The following is a 22,970-nucleotide window of genomic DNA, read 5'->3' as shown; positions in this document are numbered from 1 at the left end:
GTGCATAATTATTAGGCAACTTAACAAAAACAAATATATACCCATTTCAATTATTTTATTTTTACCAGTGAAACCAATATAACATCTCCACATTCACAAATATACATTTCTGACATTCAAAACAAAACCAAAGCAAATCAGCGACCAATATAGCCACCTTTCTTTGCAAGGACACTCAAAAGCCTGCCATCCATGGATTCTGTCAGTGTTTTGATCTGTTCACCATCAACATTGCGTGCAGCAGCAACCACAGCCTCCCAGACACTGTTCAGAGAGGTGTACTGTTTTCCCTCCTTGTAAATCTCACATTTGATGATGGACCACAGGTTCTCAATGGGGTTCAGATCAGGTGAACAAGGAGGCCATGTCATTAGTTTTTCTTCTTTTATACCCTTTCTTGCCAGCCACGCTGTGGAGTACTTGGACGCGTGTGATGGAGCATTGTCCTGCATGAAAATCATGTTTTTCTTGAAGGATGCAGACTTCTTCCTGTACCACTGCTTGAAGAAGGTGTCTTCCAGAAACTGGCAGTAGGACCGGGAGTTGAGCTTGACTCCATCCTCAACCCGAAAAGGCCCCACAAGCTCATCTTTGATGATACCAGCCCAAACCAGTACTCCACCTCCACCTTGCTGGCATCTGAGTGGGACTGGAGCTCTCTGCCCTTACCAATCCAGCCACGGGCCCATCCATCTGGCCCATCAAGACTCACTCTCATTTCATCAGTCCATAAAACCTTAGAAAAATCAGTCTTGAGATATTTCTTGGCCCAGTCTTGACGTTTCAGCTTGTGTGTCTTGTTCAGTGGTGGTCGTCTTTCAGCCTTTCTTACCTTGGCCATGTCTCTGAGTATTGCACACCTTGTGCTTTTGGGCACTCCAGTGATGTTGCAGCTCTGAAATATGGCCAAACTGGTGGCAAGTGGCATCTTGGCAGCTGCACGCTTGACTTTTCTCAGTTCATGGGCAGTTATTTTGCGCCTTGGTTTTTCCACACGCTTCTTGCGACCCTGTTGACTATTTTGAATGAAACGCTTGATTGTTCGATGATCACGCTTCAGAAGCTTTGCAATTTTAAGACTGCTGCATCCCTCTGCAAGATATCTCACTATTTTTGACTTTTCTGAGCCTGTCAAGTCCTTCTTTTGACCCATTTTGCCAAAGGAAAGGAAGTTGCCTAATAATTATGCACACCTGATATAGGGTGTTGATGTCATTAGACCACACCCCTTCTCATTACAGAGATGCACATCACCTAATATGCTTAATTGGTAGTAGGCTTTCGAGCCTATACAGCTTGGAGTAAGACAACATGCATGAAGAGGATGATGTGGACAAAATACTCATTTGCCTAATAATTCTGCACTCCTGTAAACACCAAGCTCCTTTTTTTGTGTAGCTGACAGCTGGTAACTGTGCAGGGGCGGATCTAGCAAAGCTTTTGCCAGGGGGCCAGGTAGGGCATTAACAGAGAAAGGTGGACACAAAGATATACTTTTCTTTCTTACTCTCATATAAAATATTTAGCTTTTATTAAATGCTTATCCGAATCTTACAACCAAAGTTTGTATAATAATACACAAGATTGGCTGTAGACCATTGTTCATCATTCAGAACACTGTGTAAAAATAACAAAAAACAAAAAGTGAATGCATGTGTGAAAAGTGGTCCATAATGTAATGCTTCAAAGCGTGTTCATGCAAACATTGTCGGGTCTGCCGTGGTACAATGGGACTTCTGCTCATGAACCTGTGTGCACAGCGCCTGCAAATCGGCGCTGTAATGAAGTAACTTCATCTTTACACAAAACTGTAAGCTGTCATCTGTGAAGCGTGAGCGGTGTTTGTTTTACCATAGTTCATGGTGGAGAATGGCTGCTCTTCTGAGTTTTGCTCTCTGTAGCCGTATGAATGGCAACTACAGTGATTAGCAGCGGCATAGGCACACATAAAATTTCTTCTGAAATTTTCGCTTTCTAGTTATTATTATTCTCCATCTTCCGCCTAAATTTCGCACGTATCACGCCCGCAGTTTTGAGACAAGCTTCATATATGTTACCTCATTTTGTGCGGCCGGATCTGGAATGGTGTGCTATGACTTTTGGTGTTTATGAATTTTATAGTTTTTAAATATTAATATTTTAGTGAAAATTTTCCCGCTCCTCTGCCAAACAGTTTTGACATTAGGATTACATATGTTAGATCATTTTGTGCGGCTGGAGCTGGACTATTATGTTGTGACTTTTGGTGTTTATGACTTTTATAGTTTTTTAAATATTAATATTTTAGTACAAATTTAGGCCAATTCATCTTTTGGCGCCAAATAAACAGACTTCATTTGTGGTGTCTTGGCTCTCTCTAGTGGTATACCGGGTAGTACAGCCGAAAAGATTTATCCTTGTGTTGAAAACTCCATATCCCACAATTCATAGCACGCCTCTACAGAGTGAACAATGGCGGCCACCACTTCGCTTTTTTATATGTCTTTTATTCGTGTTTCTAGGTCACAAAATAAACTTTTAAGATATTTTCAGGCGAGAATGTAGGTGTGTAAACTTCAAATATCTGCTTGTTTTATCAAGACATCCCATATTTAGCGACAGTGCTCTGACGACGTCGGTCCTGCCTGACAGCTAGCCGGCTACCTAGCTAGCTGCCGCACTTGGCTGCAAATGGATAGCGAGGGACTCTCTCTGTCGTTTCACCTCCCCGGTCTCTCGCAAATGCTCGCACAGAATCGGAGTTACAGCTGGATGTGAAAAAATAACTGAGTTGTTTGGTGGTGCTATAACGCGGAGCTACAACAGTGGGCAGCTATCCACGGTGTATGACAGAAAGGACATGCCGCGACCGCCGATCGACCGGTGTTTGCTAACTAACGCGGAGGTCAATCGTGGATCAGGGAAAGCGAAGGCAGGAGCGTGAGGTGAACTGAATTTCAGGTAAGAAGTTATGACCTGCACTCTATTTGGGTCAGATATAAACCGAGTTTAGGTGTAGTTTATTTAGCAGCAGTTCTCTTATGTGTTGCTGATAGCCGGCTAGCTAGCTAGTGCCGCTAGCATAGTTAGCTAGCACCGCTAGCGACCCTTCGTGAAAAAGCACCCAGGCTTGGCTTATATTGAGGCGGGTGAAACTCGTGTCAGCACCGGTCGTCGCCGACAGTATGTGTTTTAGCTGGACTTATTTTTCGTTTATATGGACCGATGATTTATTTATTTATTCATTTTAGTAACGGTATAAACAGTGAAAGGTGGTGGATTGGCCAGATGTAAACTTCAAATATCTGCTCGTGTTACCAAGACATCCCATATTAGCTCTGATGTTTTCGGTGCCTGCAAAGAGCTAGACAGGTAGCTAGCTAACCCGAGCTGGCTGTCTTTTTTTGACTCAGGGTCATAGCTGGACTTATTTTTCGTTTTTATGAGCCGATGAGGGTTTTTTTTTAGTAACGACACAAACAGTGAAAGGCGGTGGATTGTCCAGATGCTGGTCGATGTGGAAAAATAACTGAGTTGTTTGGTAGTCGCTGACGCCGGAGCTACAACCGAGGGCAGCTATCCACCGTGTGTGTCAGAAAGAACATGCGGGAACGAGAGGCGGCGAGGCGACCGCCGATCGACCGGTGGTAGATCGCGGATCAGGGAAACCGAAGGCAGGAGAAGCAGGCGGCTGCCGGTCGGAGCGTGAGGTGAACTGAATTTCAGGTAAGAAGTTATGACCTGCACTCTATTTGGGTCAGATATAAACCGAGTTTAGGTGTAGTTTATTTTTGTTGTGCTGACTTTTTACAATCAGTTATAATAACTCGTACTGCGTGGTAGCTAGCACGATGGAGTTTATGACAGCCTCCCCTGTCATTCTCTCGCCTGTTCAAACTTCAGTCATGAAACTGATCAATGATCGGCTTTTCTCTCTTGTTTGTTTATCGCGCTAAACAACAGCAGCACGTTTAAGCTTGATCAGCTGTTGTTAGAATTCATTTGATTTTAATTTCTAGTATCAGCTGATGTTTGCTGGAGCCACAGCTGTAGAAGCGGCTGGTCAAAACCAGGAGATGACCTTACTGAATCATCAGAGCTGAACTGGTGAGGGAGAAACAGGTTTACCCTTTTTTAGGTGACATGAATGAGTTGAAGGAAGTTATGAACTGTTTCTGAGAGAAATAAACACCAAGCTCCTTTTTTATTTAGCTGACAGCTGGTAACTGTGCAGGGGCGGATCTAGCAAAGCTTTTGCCAGGGGCCAGGTAGGGCATTAACAGAGAAAGGTGGACACAAAGATATACTTTTCTTTCTTAATCTCATACAGGAGTGCAGAATTATTAGGCAAGTTGTATTTTTGAGGAATAATTTTATTATTGAACAACAACCATGTTCTCAATGAACCCAAAAACACATTAATATCAAAGCTGAATGTTTTCGGAAGTAGTTTTTAGTTTGTGTTTAGTTTTAGCTATTTTAGGGGATATCTGTGTGTGCAGGTGACTATTACTGTGCATAATTATTAGGCAACTTAACAAAAACAAATATATACCCATTTCAATTATTTATTTTACCAGTGAAACCAATATAACATCTCCACATTCACAAATATACATTTCTGACATTCAAAAACAAAACAAAAACAAATCAGCGACCAATATAGCCACCTTTCTTTGCAAGGACACTCAAAAGCCTGCCATCCATGGATTCTGTCAGTGTTTTGATCTGTTCACCATCAACATTATGTGCAGCAGCAACCACAGCCTCCCAGACACTGTTCAGAGAGGTGTACTGTTTTCCCTCCTTGTAAATCTCACATTTGATGATGGACCACAGGTTCTCAATGGGGTTCAGATCAGGTGAACAAGGAGGCCATGTCATTAGTTTTTCCTTCTTTTATACCCTTTTCTTGCCAGCCACGCTGTGGAGTACTTGGACGCTGCGTGTGATGGAGCATTGTCCTGCATGAAAATCATGTTTTTCTTGAAGGATGCAGACTTCTTCCTGTACCACTGCTTGAAGAAGGTGTCTTCCAGAAACTGGCAGTAGGACTGGGAGTTGAGCTTGACTCCATCCTCAACCCGAAAAGGCCCCACAAGCTCATCTTTGATGATACCAGCCCAAACCAGTACTCCACCTCCACCTTGCTGGCGCCAGAGTCGGACTGGAGCTCTCTGCCCTTTACCAATCCAGCCACGGGCCCATCCATCTGGCCCATCAAGACTCACTCTCATTTCATCAGTCCATAAAACCTTAGAAAAATCAGTCTTGAGATATTTCTTGGCCCAGTCTTGACGTTTCAGCTTGTGTGTCTTGTTCAGTGGTGGTCGTCTTTCAGCCTTTCTTACCTTGGCCGTGTCTCTGAGTATTGCACACCTTGTGCTTTTGGGCACTCCAGTGATGTTGCAGCTCTGAAATATGGCCAAACTGGTGGCAAGTGGCATCTTGGCAGCTGCACACTTGACTTTTCTCAGTTCATGGGCAGTTATTTTGCGCCTTGGTTTTTCCACACGCTTCTTGCGACCCTGTTGACTATTTTGAATGAAACGCTTGATTGTTCGATGATCACGCTTCACAAGCTTTGCAATTTTAAGACTGCTGCATCCCTCTGCAAGATATCTCACTATTTTTGACTTTTCTGAGCCTGTCAAGTCCTTCTTTTGACCCATTTTGCCAAAGGAAAGGAGGTTGCCTAATAATTATGCACACCTGATATAGGGTGTTGATGTCATTAGACCACACCCCTTCTCATTACAGAGATGCACATCACCTAATATGCTTAATTGGTAGTAGGCTTTCGAGCCTATACAGCTTGGAGTAAGACAACATGCATGAAGAGGATGATGTGGACAAAATACTGATTTGCCTAATAATTCTGCACTCCCTGTAAACACCAAGCTCCTTTTTTTTGTGTAGCTGACAGCTGGTAACTGTGCAGGGGCGGATCTAGCAAAGCTTTTGCCAGGGGCCAGGTAGGGCATTAACAGAGAAAGGTGGACATAAAGATATACTTTTCTTTCTTACTCTCATATAAAATATTTAGCATTTATTAAATGCTTATCTGAATCTTACAACCAAAGTTTGTATAATAATACACAAGATTGGCTGTAGACCATTGTTCATCATTCAGAACACTGTGTAAAAATAACAAAAACAAAAAGTGAATGCGAAAGTGCATACATATTTATTTTATGTGTTTGATGTGTGTGTCGGGCGTGGTCTGCAGTGCCGCTGCAGGGGAGGTGGACCCACGGGTGTAAAGTCTGTGCTCTCTTGGCTGTTTTTGGGTGTGTGTTGGGCTATGAGTTGAAAAGCTACGGCTGCCTGTGTGGGTACACCAACCATGTGTGAAAAGTGGTCCATAACGTAATGCTTCAAAGCATGTTCATGCAAACATTGTCGGGGTCTGCCGTGATACAATGGGACTTCTGCTCATGAACCTCTGTGCACAGCGTCTGCAAATCGGGGCTGTACGAAGTCACCTCATCTTTACCCAAAACTGTAAGCTGTCATCTGTGAGGCGCGAGCGGTGTTTGTTTTTATCATAATTCATGGTGGAGAATGGCTGCTCTGCTGAGTTTTGCTCTCTGTAGCCGTATGAATGGCAAACTACACTGATTAGCAGCGGCATAGGCACACATAAAATTTCTTCTGAAATTTTCGCTTTCTAGTTTATACGTTAAAATCCATTTTTAAAGTTAACCGCAATCCTCAGAAGAGATTCTTGGTAAGATAATGTAGCATCACCTGTTGAAACAGCAGCACCTGTTCTCAATGGAGAAATTGCCAGCTGTGGAAAGTCTTAAAATGGCATTTTTACTTGTAGCAGCAAAGCAGGAATCCAAGTGGTGTTCCTCTACAGCAGGAAAAGGCTTAAGGAGAAAAAAAGAGAGAGGCATTCTTCATCTCCTGCCAACATAATACTGAGTAGTTTTAGCTGCTAAAACTACAACGAATTAGAAGAAAAGTGCAGCTGCTGGCTTTTTATCCTAGTGTTGTAGTGGCGAACACTTGTGCATTCAGAATCACCTGGGCGAGTCATCTTTGGCCTTTATGCCAGCAGAGAGGAAATCAAATCCTGTAATCTTTTCTCTCAATTATCCAAAGATATAAACGGGTTCTGAGTGTGTAACAATTAAAGTATGAATGACAAGTTATTTCTTTTTTTGCTGTTGTTGTTTGTTACAGATCCGTCAGTCTAACTCATTTCTCTCAGCACCAATTCTGATACTTGGATTTGGGGAATCCTGGAAGAAGAACCTATCCTATCACTGCAATAGAAGTAATTACATTTCCCTTCTTTTAAAATCTGTAAAACTAGAACTAAACTAAAGGTGAAAAATATGTTGTAGTTAGTTTTTAATTTATTTTATTTAACAGTTTTGAAAAAAAAAAAAAAACAACCCCTGAAATTAATTTTTTGAAGTTGAAAAAATAACTAAAATAATATACATTTAAGAAGAAGTAATATCCTTAGTTTTAGAATTTGTTAGGTTGGTAAAATAGTATCACAAATGAGGCGTTGGCAGGCGTGTTTAATGAGACTCTGAATGTCTACAACGCTGTTAGTCTACTGCTTTCAAGACGTTCTGCGTTTTTATTGTGATTTTATTGTAAATGCTATTGTAAAACCTCAACTGATTTCCCAAGTTTTGCATGGACATATCCCCTTCATACGATAATAATTAAAAAGGCAAACTAACAAACATTTTAAACAATAAAAAACTAAACTGAAATAAAAGAAAAAAAATACACTCTCGAAACACAACTGAATTAAAAACAAAAAGTCAAAATGAAATAAAAATATAAAGTAATTAAAAGATCTAAAACTATAATAACCGTCTATAAATCACCTTGTGTAAACTCTTTGTAGTAACAGTTATGGAAAATAACATGAAACCATTGATTTGATGCTGAAACCTGTCTTGCTAAAGTAAATATACATGAATGATGTTATGACATGACTGAAAAAAACTAATCCAGTGTTTCAGATTGTTGCACCCTACTGACTGTATTTAAAAGACAGACATACTACCATGACAACAGTCAACAGTGGTTCAGAAACTCTTGTTTTATTGCCTCAAGATCAGCATTTTGGACGTCACCAGCTTTAGAGTGACGAGTGGACCTGACAGAGAAATCAAAAAAATTCAGTAGGCACCGAAGGCGTCACGATCTACCTGCCGAGGTCTGAGATTGGCTGATTGTTAATCGGCCCAGTTCACACTCACAGCTATATGCTAACATGTTGTTAGCACAAAAGCTCTTCACTCATAGTTGAGATAAAAAGTGTTGGCGTGAAAGTGTTTATAATGACAAACCTAACCAGACACCTAAATCCCCTCATCTGGGTAAATAGGGACATTTTAAAGACGCTAAAAGGGAAAAAGTAGCTAAAGCTAAATCCAACCAGAGTTCAGAGACAACCAAAAGCCAGGAGCCTTGGTGTGAGCCTCGGTATAAGCATCGACAGGATCAAAGCGCTTTTAGAAAGCAAAAAAGGTCATTGTCCCATTACTGGTCAAAACCAGTATCTGAAATTTGTTCTGTTACATAAATGTGTTGCATTTGCTTCTGTTTGTTTAGGTAAAATATTCGAAACCACCATCAGGTAAAATTTATTTCCATTTATTTCTTATTTGCACCTCTTTCTAGTAGCAGAGCACTTTATTTTGAAAAATCCTGTGCAACATTTTAAAGTTCAATAATTTATTTTATTATAAAATAATATTTTACATTAAAGTAAAATAGATTTTTGTTTGTTATAGCTTGTAGAAAGAAAATCATCTGAGAAATAGGAAAGGTTGGAATAACCACAACTGGAGCCATGGCCATGTTTTATATCCAGTCTTTGATGAATCTTTACAGCAAACAGCATTTTGTTCTGTTCCCTCTGTGAAAAGTAATTTTATAAGTGTTTTTTTCTCAGCTTAGTATAACCAACATTAATACAATATATTCATATATTTCATTTTTTCTTGTTTTTTTTTTTTTCCTTTTTTAAAGAAATGCATTAGATGCAAATCCAGGGCTTTCAGATAAGGTTCAGTGAACAGCCAGGAAAGGAAATAAAGGACGGACATAACAGTGTCCACATTTCAAAATGGCTCATTCAGTCTCCGAGCCCTGGACTGCCATCAGACAAACAGAGCAGAATAAAAAGATGGAGCTGGATAATGGAAAGGTTAGAGAAAGGAGATGTCACTTAAGGAGAGAAAGATTTGGGGAAGAGGGATTACAGAGAATATGAAAAGCATGTTCTTTCCCTTACTGGTCTCCGCTGAGTGCAAACAGGGAAGCAACCTCATGCCAGAACTGTCGGCCACACCGGAGGGTCATTTTCAATAAAGTGAATGAATGGAGGTCTTAGGTAAGATAACAGCTACAGGATGAAGGATGAGGTAAGTAAGAAGCTAATAGATGGATTGCATAAATGAAAAGTGGTGACAACTTAAAACTGATATTTATTTGCTGGTAGAGTTAGAAACATGCAGAAGAGAGCGTTACAAGGACAAAGTGAATTAAACCAGAACACGAGCGATAGTTTCAGGGTGACTGCTTATTGATGACGAGTCTCACAACATGCTAACAGGCCGGTCGCTGTCAAAGAGCTGAAAGGGACATTTGTGAAGTCAGAAAGTTTGCAGTGGTGTTGAAGCATCACTGCTTACTCAATTCTGCTTTGACTTCTAGGCATTTCAGATGAGCTGAATATGAGTGACGGCCTTCAAACGATGGGATGCTTTAAAAAAAAAAAACAGGCAGAAACTGCAGAAGCAGCACGTCTATAAAATAAAAACCTCCTCCTGTAGTCAAACACTGAGTCACTGTGAAGTTGCAGGAACACATGGGCGACTACGCTTCAGGCTTCTGTCCTCATTTTTTTCCCCTTTTTTTTCTTCAGGCGCACAAAAGGTGGAAGACAATTGGATTTTCATAGATGGAGGGAATATAATAAGAAAAAAAATTGACTTTTTTAATTTTTTTATTTCCTCAGAATCAAGGCCGCAGCAGCCTCCCACATACTACCCACACAACCTTGAGCGAGGACTTTATGACTGCGCTGCCTCCTCCCCTTTCAAACTCACTGCATCAACGTTGACACGAACAAGAGACGCTGTCTTCAAATTCACTGTATGATTTATGGATCCACTTTTGCCCTTTTTGGATGAGTAAGCAATATCAGCTCGCTAACCGCCACGCTAATCTGAACTTCCTGCCTGTCTGGGAATGTGTTATCGTTAAGACGAGGATGTAGCGCTTTGATAAGACGTGCTCTCCAAGAATTGCCTAGCGTTAGAAAATCTATACTAATATTTTAGTATATTCTTCCAATATCAATAAAGTTATTACACAATTATTCTGAATACAAATAAAGGGAAAATATTAGTGTTGCGTGTTGATGCCTTGTGCATTTTTATCTCCGTTTGTGTGCTACAGTTGTTGTGCATTTCTTAATGAGGACAGGGACGATGAACCCTGCTGAGGACGTTTTAGCAAATTTAGGGCAGACTTGATGACAATGACATTGAACAGGGCACTGGAGGACTGGTTAACCTACCAGCACTGCATGTAATGATAGTACTCTTGCTTTTGCATGTCCATCGAGACCCTCTGTCTGCCCTACCAGCTTCTTTTTCTGGTTGTTCCTACCGTAGATCACTTTACACAGATCACGAGCACACAGAAGATTTAAAAATTTAAAGCCACGTTCACACGAGACAGCCAGAATTGATCATAACGCCCCCAGCTGTCACAGCCTGAAGTGCCTGAGTGATGCTACTGACACTGAACTGGGGACGTTCAGGATAATGGAAGGGGAAAAGGGTGCTAAGCCTTGAGTGAGGGTACCAAGTAAGTCAACGCCAGCAACCCTAAGGAAAGAAAAATAATACCCTTACATAAGCTCGGTGCTTCTGCGTACCCCTGGGTGAGCGCTGTTCTCTTCTGTGTCAATTTAAGTGTGTGCGTATGTGCGGTGACCAAGACCGGGACCCCAGGGGCAACATCAGAGCACGTTAGAGTTCATCAGCATAAGTGCAAAGGAGAATTCGGTGTGCACGCGTAGCCATCATGCTGACCTTTTCTGTCCTGTGTGGACCAAAGTGTTGCGATCCAAACAAAGCGACTCATCGAACCTGAGGTTTCGGTGAAGGCTGTGACTTTAAAGGAATAAAGGAATACAAAGTGAAACTGTGGCGTAATTGAGCCTGTGGGTGTTAGAGGGCTCTGTCAGTATGGTGTGCTGAAGGTTAACTGTGACACCACTCAGTCAGAAAAAAACAGTCATGACAGATGTCCCACAGTCACAGTGACAGTTCTTTGGTTAACTTATGACTCTAACTGTTGTACAGAATGGAAAATCCCTTCACCAGATTATGTTTTTGCTCCTTTGTATGTGACATTTTGCTTGATGGATTATAGTTAGAAGAATTAACCTTCCTGGAGGACTACACAGCTGCACCTGCTTCAGGAGCTTACAGACTTTCAAATAAATACGACACAGAAAAAAGAAACACTGGAAGTGTCTGCGGCGAGGCGTGGTCTGCGGTGCCACTGCAGGGGAGGCGGACGCACCTGAGCGGCATCCGCAATCACGCCTCGCCGGCTTAAAGTCTGTACTGGGTCCTGCTGTAATGGTTGTTAGTATGTGTCGGGCTGTGAGCTGCGGAGCTGCAGCTGACTGCGTTTGTACAGCAACCGTCTGTTAATAAAGTACGCTGCAAAGCATGTACATGTCGTTTGGTCTGCCGTGGATCATTTACAGTGTCAATCTGTATTTATTCTGATTCAAAAACAAACAAAAAAGATTGCATCTTTTTCTTTTTTAAACAAGAAATAAAACAGCGGAGAACAGAAATGGCTACGGATGGCCACTCTACCTCGAATGCTGCCAACTTGTCTTGGCCTGCAGCCTTTTTTGACTTTGTTGGCAATTTTCAAAAGGGATTCAGTTTTGAATTCATTCTTTTTTATGGCAAGTGGGCAGTGATGTCAGTGTAATTTTAAGCTACATTGTCTATTATGGCTCATCAGTTTCCTATATCAGTGCACTTGGACCCATATTTGCTGTTTCATCCATAAGTAAGGCAGCTTTCTCTATATAGCATGTTTCATTGCATTTAAACATTTGACTGGCAAAAAAGTTGTGTCATTATTTAATAGGTAAAAAAAGAAGCCACACCAACCGGTCTAACGTGCCATACACTGTGCATCGGTGTAATCAATGAACAGACTGCACTGACATCAAGTAGACATGTAAAATAAAGGAAAGCGTTTCATACCTCGTCTGTTATCTGTCCTCCAAATGTCACCCATGTACCTGGAGGGGAGAGAGGCAGAGACATTTCATCATTAGGGAACATTTCTATACTGTGAGCCCTTTCTGTCTGTGTCAGTGTGTGTGTGTGTGTGTTTGTTTGACATCGTGAAGTAAACAGAACTAATCCCGGGGCTGTGACACCATTCGAGGGAGGCTGTCAAGTTCCCAAGAGAAAAATCTGTCCTGTTTAGAGCTGCTGCTCAGTACTGAAGTATCACCTAGTGTGAGCCCCTGTTAGCTCTCTCTGTCTTTACTGATGACTGTTCGTTTGCTACGGCCGTGCATATTTGGAAGACCTTGCATCCCCTGTCCTCATGTGCTTGTGCATGTGAGAATAATGACGCCACGGTCCCGATTGTCCCGCAGACAATACCGATAAGCCAGACAAAAGGCTGAGCCGCCACAACCGGAGGAGACACTAAATCCTCAGCACATTCCCTCAGGGAATTATGCACGTAGCTTTCTATTCAGATTGAGTCAAAACAGTTTTAGCTATCTGAAAGCGTCCCACTCTGCCAGACAGACAGAGAGACAGGAACACCTTTTTATATCAGAAAAGTGTCTGCTGCTCACCTGTTAATGCAGAAAGGCTTATGTGTATTTTGGTAGTTGCAAGAAAATCTGGGCTGCCTGACAAGATATGAGGCAGTTCACCTGTGAAGTTTGGCAGCAGGTCCATGGAAACTGTCATCACATATTTTTTCCTAAATTGAGCTAAAGGGAACTTCCAAAAATGGACCGTGTCACATAAAATGGTGATTAAGCATTGCACAACTTTGCCAGTCTTCTGTTGCCAGTATTCCCAGCTTTTTCAAAATGTGTTGCCTGCATCGAATTCCATGCATGAATAAACATCGCACTTTCAGCCTAAACACCAGAAAGCCCTGGTGGAACATTTCAGAACTAATTATGTTTTTTTTGTGGTCACCAAATCGTAAATTGACTGGCTCATAAATAGCACTTTTCTAGTCTACCTTGGCACTCAACGCACTTTATACAACCTGTCTCATTCACACATTCATACACGTACTTTTTACTACATCAGTGAGCTTTCTGTCTAGCTCTACTCCTGCGCCACAATCACCCTACAAGCAGCTACAGTCACCTAATGCAACTGTATGATAAGGGCATTAAGAAAGGCTTTATGAAAGACAATGTGTTCAGACAGTTAAACAGTGACCTTTTTTATCATCTATTGTACATAACATCTTTAAAATATTGAGAAATTCAAGAGAAATCTTCTTATGCAGCAGTAATCCTGAACCCCATCCCCCACTCCCCAAACTTTTCCACTGGTGAAATCAGACATACACTATATGAATAAAAGTATGACAAATCCATGGCACGAAGCTCCTTGTGTACAGTTTTTGTACTGACGTTAATGCCAGAGGAGATTTAGAGTTCTGCGGTTACTGAGCCAGCAGAACACTGGTCACTTTCATTCACTGTGCACCTCTCCACAACCTCACTCTCTACCTTTGCAAGGTCTACCACTTCATGGCTGAGTTACTGTGGTTCCTGAAGTTATTTATCCAACCAACCAACTAACCAACCAACCATCCATCCATCCATCATCTGGGCAGCAGCAGTCTAACCCAGACCGCTCTATCCCTAGCCACCTCATCCAGCTTCTCTGAAGGAGACCGAGACATTCCCAAGCCAGACAGGCTTTAGGGTATCCTGGAGGGATTACATCCTACCCAGGGCCTCTTCCTGGTAGGACATGCCAGGAACACCTCACCTAGCAGACCTTCCGAGTCGCAATCTAGCCAAAAATCACCTCAACTGGCACTTCCTAATGTGAATGAGTAGCAGCTTTACTCCAAGTGCCTCCGAAAATGACCAGTGTCTTAACTCTCCTTTTACTCGTGAACAATACCCTGACATACTTAAAACTCCACCACTTGACCATAAACATTTCCATTTTACATTATTACCACTCACAGCTGATCGGAGGAGGAGAAAAACATATCATAAACCGATTTGCTGCAACAGTGGCATCCTATTACATCACCACGCTTGAATTCAGTGAGATCTTTAGGACGACTCATTCTTTCAAGACTTGACTTTATACACCTGTGACAATGGGACTGAAAACACCTGGATCTATACAGTCCAACTCTGTACTTCAGTCTCAGGGCAACTTCAGTGTCACACTGGCCTACACAGAGGACGATTTCAGTGCCAATACTGATCCAGAACATAACACATTTCACAAGCATCAGTTAGATTTTATTCATCTATTCATACTCACTGATCTCTTTTTGTAACACATATAAACATTTTATTAGGATCACATGAATTTCATGTACTGCCCTATACATTTTGACCATTTTTAGTGCAAACATTACTTTCAGTAAGTCACAGAGAACATGGTGTGTCCTTCTACCTTTCTCTCAGTATTCATTTTCAATAGTGATGAGGCTAATAAAGCAACCCCTCCAACCAACTAGCCAACCGATCACTCTCTTCCTTAGTATATTTGTTAATTACCTTCGGGCCATGCTAGTCTCCACCTCTTCCTGCTCTCTTTTTATTAAATGTATTATATCGTCATTCTCTTGCCCACTCCGTGCTCCAGTGGTCACAATTTCACACCAAATGAACACGCAGTCTTTCTTCTTCAGGCCTTGTTGACCTCAGCAGCTCAGCTGTCATGAAACAATTTATAAACCTCAGAGAAAGCGTGGGGGAATGAGAAGAAACTCCTCATTCCCAACAGGCAGGATGCTTTTGATATCCTACAGCTCATTATTCCATACATTGCAGTATCATCAACTCCACTGAGGTTTAACTTACAGATGACACCCGGAGGATGTATTGGATCTTTTTGGTGCATAATGAAACTGATTTAATAAGGAGCTAAAAAAAAAAAAGCTGAGGTTTAAACATACATCAAAAGTTTTTAAGCAGAGGTGGAGCCTGGGTGAAGTGACGCCAGCGGCTGGTGGAAAAAGTTGCCTTTAGACTTCCTTAACACAAGTTACCATGGCAGCTTCCGTACGCCTCAAGTGTACCTGCGGTGCAGTCATGAGAGCTAATCCTTATTATACAGTGTATGTACAGCGCAGGTTATTTCTTATCAACACGTGCGCATGAAGTTCGCCGCTGTGTGTTGTAATATCTGTGTCGACATTTGGACGTTGTGTGTGTCTGTGTGTGTGTGGGCTCAATCATCCCTTAAAGCTTTCTCCAGCATGGTGGAAATGTAATCACAGCCGACGATGTCCAGTGGCTGCTCTGGGCTTTGTGTCTGAGGCTCAGCGTGGGATGAAAACCCTGCGGAGCTCTAGTGTCAAGGCCACCGCTCTCCGAGATCCAGCTGACGTTTCTGTTTGATGGAAATTAAAGCCCTGAAAAAAGACAAGCTTTCTTTTTTTTTTTCTTGCAGCTGCCAGTGGAAAGTGCTGGAAGAGTCACTTGATGTTGCTATGCAACAATAATAAACCTGATAACCTTGCAGTGCCTTTTTCTAAACCTGAAAAGTGTTCACATCAAGAAACAAGTCGGTAACATTTATAATAATGGCACAGGAATATGTCTAAATGCCTTTCTCATTTCGACTTCTTCGACCTTTTCTACCAGATTAGAATTTGTTTTCAAAGAGCAGGTCAAGTAAAACCAAAATAAATACGATACGATCCCAAGAAGAAGTTAAAGGGGAGGAATATGATAAGAATATAAGCAGCTTTGTGGAAAGAGCTTTGTGGGAGTCCTTTTAACCTAAATTTCTCAGAGGTGGACCCAAGTCCGGTGCTTGACAGTGTGATGGATGGCACAAATTTAGATGAAGCATTTCTCTGGTGTCTCACTTAAACTGACCTCTTAACTCTTCTTTTCAGTATTTTGAACCTTTCTGGCTGCAAATGGAAAGGCTGAGTCAGGAAAGGTACTGAAAGTTTGAAGTGAGTATATTAAACTAACAAAAATCCCCTGGTCCTTCCAGCGACACACTGTGGGGCTATTTAAGTGTCTAAAAATCAGTTAATAACCGTATTTATGTTTGGATATGAACCTCCATACTGAGGCATATGCATATTTATGCATATCTACATATGCATGTTTTTGGTATTCTGACCTGTATTTCATACCTTGTGTGGTGCCTTTTATTTTTATAATACATGAACACAAACACAAAGAAAAGCTCTCATTCTCACACACACACACACACACGCACAGACTCCTTTGGACCTATTTTCAGTCCAGTTTTATGCCTTTGTCTCCTGCACAAGTTTTATTGATTTCCATCCTTCGTCTCCTGTTAAATCCATATCTATTTCTACCTTGTCTACTCTTTTGGCTACATTGTGGCTCACAGGTAGTGAACAAGCCAACAACATAAGAAAGTATATATATATATAAATTCTAGAAATACTGCAACTTAAAAAAGGCATTTGTCATAAACTACCTCGTCTCTTGTTCATAAGATGATCAGCGAGAGCCAGCTCAGATCATCAGATGCAGTTTGTTGGCAGTGGTTATATCACCACCTGAAGGCCAAGGTTACAGCCACAGAGGAGTTGAAATTTTACTTTTAGGGTTAAAATGAGTGAAAAGTAGGAGGAAACTTTAAGTGCTGCATGACGAAGTATGACTGATTACTGAGGCTGAACTAATGAAGGTGATCATTTTCACTGAATTGCACTAAAGTACAGTAAAGTCAAAGTAGAAAACAGAATGTGCTGTAGAAGCTGTGGACTGTTAATCTCGGCGACACGCACACAGAGGTCCGACCTCTTCCTGTCTTAAACACTGCAGGATTTTCCAGGAGAACCATTTTAAGAATTCATCAATCACTTGTGCCGCATCAGTGCAGCAGGCTTTAAAGGGAAAAAAAAAGGTCCTGGATTGTGTGCTATGAGCGAGATGACAGATTACAAAGTTTTCGGGTTCACACAGAAGTGCTGAAGACTCAAATAATGCTGATCGTGAATTCTGCATCGACTTTATTTTTGGTTTTGTCAGCAACTAAAAATAGGTTTCCACAAACACTCTGTTTTCCATTTTCCACAACCAATCAGCACGGCTGGAGCCAGTGTGTGTTGACAGCATAGTGAGGCCACTGCAGACCCCAATAGGCACTCTGTTAGCTTTCTCACTGACTGAAGAGATAATGGTTTATCTGCAGCAGCAGACAGCCAACACTGAGAGGACGCGATGAATTCACTAATCACCTATCAATTAATCCACCCTCCAGGTCTCTCACTTGTGATAATCACCTTTTTAAAAAAATCAATTCATTTTCCATTAACTGGTGAGAGGTTTTTACATTTGCAGACAGTCGTTACACGGTCTGTAACTTTTTCAGTTTCGTATGAATATAAATTGAGCTAACATGACATTCGGCTTTGAGTGAATGTGGAACGGGTTGATTAATTGTTAGTGGGATGGAAATAACTGATTAAACTGAGCTTCAGATGCTAATAAACAGATTATATTTAACTGTCAGCTTCAGCGAGATTGTGTAAACGGTTTCTTATTGTGGAAGGCTGCCAGGAAAAACAGGAGGCAGAACTCGCTGAGTAGTGTTGGATTAATGAACAGTTTTTTCCCACTTGTTTGCACATCATTAAAAGACAGATTAATCTGAAAACACTGCAAAGTAAGCTTTGTTTGGTGGTGTGATCATTGCACTGCCTGCTGTAACTGCACAGGCACAGAGCTTCTGCATGCCTGCGCTGAGAAGGAGTTTCAATTCAGTTCTTTAGAACTGGAATAGGACTGCAACAGAAATGCCCCTGCAGACTAGCGTGTGTCAGCTGGACTGAACAAACTTAAACTGAGGACAATTTCTAGATAACTAAAGCGTCCCGTCTTCATGAAAATCCAAATCATGAACTTTTATGAGTGTCCTGAGAGGATAATTCTTTTTTATGATAGAATATTGTTTCAGATATTAAGATCCAAATATATTTTATAATGAGCAATACTGTGGAGTACTTAATGTACTCAAGTGTAAGAGTTTTAAAAGTAAAGTGCTGTGAAACAAACTTGTTCAAATCTTTACACTTGCCAAAACAGCCCTGACCCGTCGAGGCGTGGACTCCAGTCCTCCGAACGTGTGCTGTGGCATCGGCACCAAGATGTCAGCAGCAGGTTCTTTAAGCTGCGAGGTGGGGCCTCCATGGATTGGACTGAGCTCTGAGAAGAGGTCACAGCCACCAGGGAATCCTAGTGCTAGGTGTTGCCCAGGTAACACTCACACTCACCCAGCTATTCAAGTGATGTAAAAGAAAACATGGTTCATCAAACCAGGCCAACTTCTTCCACTGTTTAATGATCCAGTGCTGGACAGAGGTCAGCATGGGCACTCTGAATGCTCTGTGGCTATGCAGCCCCATGCACAACAAACAGCGACAGACTGTGCATTCTGACACCTTTCCATCAGAATTAGCATCAAGTTTTTTGGCATTGTGAGCTACAGCAGCTCGTCTGTTGGATCTGACCACACGGGCTAACCTTTGCTCACCATGCAGATCAATTAACCTTGGCCACCCATGACCCTGTTGCTGGTTAACTACGGTTCTTCCTTTGACCACTTTTGATAGATGCTGATAGATGCAGACCAGTAACGCCCCACAAGTGCTGCAGTTTGGAGATGCACTGACCCAGTCGACCCAGTCATCTAGCCATCACAATATGGCCTTTTGTCAAATCCTTACGCTCGTCCATTTTTACTGCTTCCAACACATCAACTTTGAGGACAAGATGTTCTCTTGCTCCATAATATAGCCCAGCCACTAACAGGTACTATGATGGAGATACAATCAGTGTCATTCCCTTCACCTGTCTGTGGTCATAATGTTATAATGTTATGTAGTTACTTCTTGAGAACTGTAGACAGAAAGATGGACACCTTACCATGCTCACTGGCTCATTGTCCGGATGAGCTAAAATTTCATTTGTCACATTTTTTGAATTAAACAGTGCCTAAAAGATTTGCACAGAAACATACGCGCATGTCATTAAACGCTCTCACTGCACACCCCAGATTTCATCCTTCCACATCCTTCTAGTGTTAAAAGAGAGTTTGGATAGAGAAAGGATTGCAGATGAGGAGAGAAGAAGCGCGGTTCACAGAGATAAAGACAGAGTGAGTACGCGATGGAGACTGGCAGAGCAAGGGCAAAACTGCTAAACAAAGACAGTTCAGAAGTTGTGTTGTTTGTTTTCCTCTTTTTTTCTTGACTTTCCCCGTTCTTGTCTTCTCAGCTATCCCTCCAAACTGCACTGTGTCCCTGGGATCAGGACTTGTTGGGAATGCTAATTCATCTGTGGTGCAGGTTATCTTTTACATTTTGAGTAACGCAGCACAAGAAAACAGCTTGGAAGAGAAACGGGCTATGCTAAGTATCCTTAATGGAATCCTTTAGTTACAAAAAAATCATGTTCTTAACCAAATACCTGCATTAAACATTAACACAACCTGAGACGAACCTAAAGATTAAACACGATTTGCAGATAATGACACTTTTTCCAAATATTTGAATTAATTGTAAAATTTATCTGAAGAAAATAATCTCAGCAAATTGAATATAATAGTGATCTATCCTAGTAATGGAAACTGAAATTGCTCTACTGTATTATTTATGTTCTATTTACAGTACTGCAATTACACCTTAAATATATTGAAAATGTTGCTTTTCTCCTCTTTTGTTTAAGTGCACCTCAGCAGTGTTGCTCTGAATCTTAAACACAGCAGCAGTCATTATTTTTGCAGTAGCTGCAGTGTGAAGTCAGCCACTCCGTGACAAGGTCAATTTGCTCCTTTATTGTTACATAACTCTTGGACGCTTTATCCAAAACACACTTCTTTTTGGCCAAGTTGAGCAACTTCTAACTTTTAAAAGCAGCCCTGGGTCCTTGGTTAGAGTGCAGCAAAGATAAAATCACTGTTTTAGAAACTGACATGATTAACTCATCTGTATGGATCTAATGTTTCAGTGTGAAAACCAGGATTATTTACAGTTTTAACCTGATGAGATCTCAGGATTAGCCAGTAAACAGGTGTGGAAACATTTTCAACTGTTTAAACCACATGTTCACAAAGGTCTGTGTATCCCCCATGGCATCGTCATGACTTTGCACACTGACAGGCATGATTTAACATGACTGACTGAGTGTGTCATCATATTTTGTTCTGATGAACTTTGGTCTGACAGTACAGTAGAGCTATGAGAATAGCTACAGACAAGTCTCTCACAGCGTACACCCATTACATCCTCATCTATTTTCTCTACCATCAAGTGTGACAATGAAACACAATTTAGCATCCTGCCCTTTGCCGTCTCTCTTCCCCCCCCTCTCCTGCCAGCATCATGTCTGGCCTGCCCGCAGCGTGTGGCAGGTAGCTAGCATTATGCTGACCTTTTCTGCACTGTGGATTTCAGCCAGTTTGAATCAGACCTCTCAATCTTCCATGAACCACCTGAGGCAGCAGCCCTCAGCATCGTCCTGTGGAGGAGCCAAACCTTACAGCCACACAAAAGTTCTGCAATGCACCCAAAGGTGTCCCTGGAAAATAATTTTGTGTCAGCTGCATATTTATTAAAAAAAATGCATCCAGCAAGTTGTCACCTTAAAATTAAAGGTGGTGCATGTTTGTATAGTATATACATAGTATACGGCACATAAACACCTCTTAAAATACAATATGAATGGCATGAGATACTTTTTAATGATGCTTCAAAAACTTACACATCTGATTTAGCCTTTGCAGTAATTTTTGTCACCCAACAAAAGGTTTGAGGTTTTGCAGACACGTGACCACTAGCCACGTTAACTCGTCCGCCATTTTGAATGTGCGACAACCATGGCAACAATGTAGGATCAAGTGAATGAGGCACCAGTTGCACAAGCCTAGAGAGTGGTCCGTGACCATCTGGCAACCACTTGGCACTAGAGGAAAAGAGTATTCCCCAGCCGGCTGACAAAATCCTCTATGTGATTGCATTGGTAGCTAGCGTATCGCAGCCATGCTAGCTGTAGCTGAAACTTTGAAAAAGACAATGCAAAGTAGAAAAAGCAAAAAAATGTAACAGCTGTGCGTAAAAACGCTTCATCCAACATGTTTCAAATATGCAACTTTTACTCTGAAGGCGAACCTATCCCATTTCCAGTTTGCAATGAACTTTCTCAAATTTTACTACCGCTGGGCTAATAGTTAGCGAGTATTTACAGAAACATGAGAAACTACAGACAACTATGACAATTTCCTAGCAACCAAAGCAATATCTAGGAGGTTTTTGATGCAGCAACCTTCTTTGCGACAGATTGTATCCCGTGACAGACAGAAACCACTATAATGTCGACATTCTTGGCTAATGGACACATGGCATCACATGATAAACCTCAGCAGCTAAACTTACAACAGTAAAGATCCTTTTACATAAAGAGGAGACAAACTAGGAAATGGGGCCAGTGGAGAACAAAATCATGATAGTACAGAACAAACTCTGTACATTGGAATGTTTTGGTGTTTTTAGATTTGTTTTTATTGTTATTTATTTCTACATGCTGCTAAGAGGGAGCTGCTTATAATTTAGTTGAATACCTGATGCTTGTTTTAAACATCAGATTCTGACTGATGAACTCAATAAGCTTCTTCATTCTTTTAAATGGCATTTTCTGCTATTTCATTAACTGTAATTCATAAACAGTTAATGCAACACTTTTGTTAAAGCCCTTGAATTAAAACAGAAAGTCTTCAATTACATCTTGATTGCTTTAGTTAAAATCTACTGATCCCTTTAAGAAAGTGTTTGGCAATAGTAGGAGAAAAAAATGTAATAAGCAGAGACCTCACACTCTGGGTGGGTGGCAGTCTGCCTCAACCAGCCTGGGTGAAAGGAGAGAAAAAAGTCCATGAGAAAAATTAATGCCTTATGGATCTGTATTAACCCGAGACACGAGCACAGAGAAACTTTCCTCCTGCGCTCTCTATCGGGAAATATCCAAGTGAAGTAAAAATAACCACAACACATTTTGAGTGGAACCATCTCAAATAATCTAGAAACTGTTTCATTCAGTGTTGTTTCATGTCAAGCATCACAAGTGGCTAAAAATAGCCAGTGTCTTGAACCAGATGTGCAGTTTAGGCTGTAAACAGAGTAGAAGGTACAGCTGGAATATATAATCAAGAAAGCAAATTGGGTCGACTTGACATCTCTGAGATCGGCAGCACTTCTTATGAACATGAGAAAGCCAGGAAAAGTCTATAGTTGGGGCAAATAACAACAAATAGTGACAAATAGTTAAGGAACAACATCAGTGTGTCAAAAGTACAGGGTGGGCCATTTATATGGATACACCGCAGTAGCGGTTTTAGATACGGGCGACACGGGCGGTTGCCCGGGGTGGCATCGTGGTGGGGGCGGCATCACGGGTATCGGCAAAAAAAAAAAAAATTGCTCGTACTCATGCTGCCCCGACATCATGCCATGACATATTGGGAATGTCATAGGCACCGATCGGTTTTCTATCGCCCATTTGCTGGGAGTAAGGGGGCCCTCCGTTTTATAGGTGCGCCTGCTGCTTTATGCACAGGGAGGAGAGGGCGGGAGGCGGGGATTCTCTGGCTGGCTGGAGCAGCAAAATTACCAACTCGCAAAATAAAACAAAATAAAAACAAACCAACAAACACGAAAACACCAGACATTATGATACA

The 22,970-nt window shown here is 41.5% G+C and overlaps 1 protein-coding gene across 2 annotated transcripts in view; it reads right to left on the bottom strand.

The window, feature by feature from the left end:
- Window positions 1-22,970, bottom strand: part of kcnab1a (potassium voltage-gated channel, shaker-related subfamily, beta member 1 a) — a 120,033-nt gene that overhangs the window by 21,417 nt on the left and 75,646 nt on the right. For both annotated transcript variants that reach the window (XM_031752741.2, XM_031752739.2), the window contains exon 3: window positions 12,267-12,304. In XM_031752741.2, the coding sequence (XP_031608601.2) occupies window positions 12,267-12,304 (38 nt within the window). The remainder of the gene's footprint in view (window positions 1-12,266; window positions 12,305-22,970) is intronic.

Source organism: Oreochromis aureus, linkage group 14 (genome assembly GCF_013358895.1).
Source record: "Oreochromis aureus strain Israel breed Guangdong linkage group 14, ZZ_aureus, whole genome shotgun sequence".
NCBI lineage: Eukaryota > Metazoa > Chordata > Actinopteri > Cichliformes > Cichlidae > Oreochromis > Oreochromis aureus.
The sequence above is the reverse complement of the archived record's forward strand: the minus strand, read 5'-3'. Positions and strand labels throughout refer to the sequence as shown.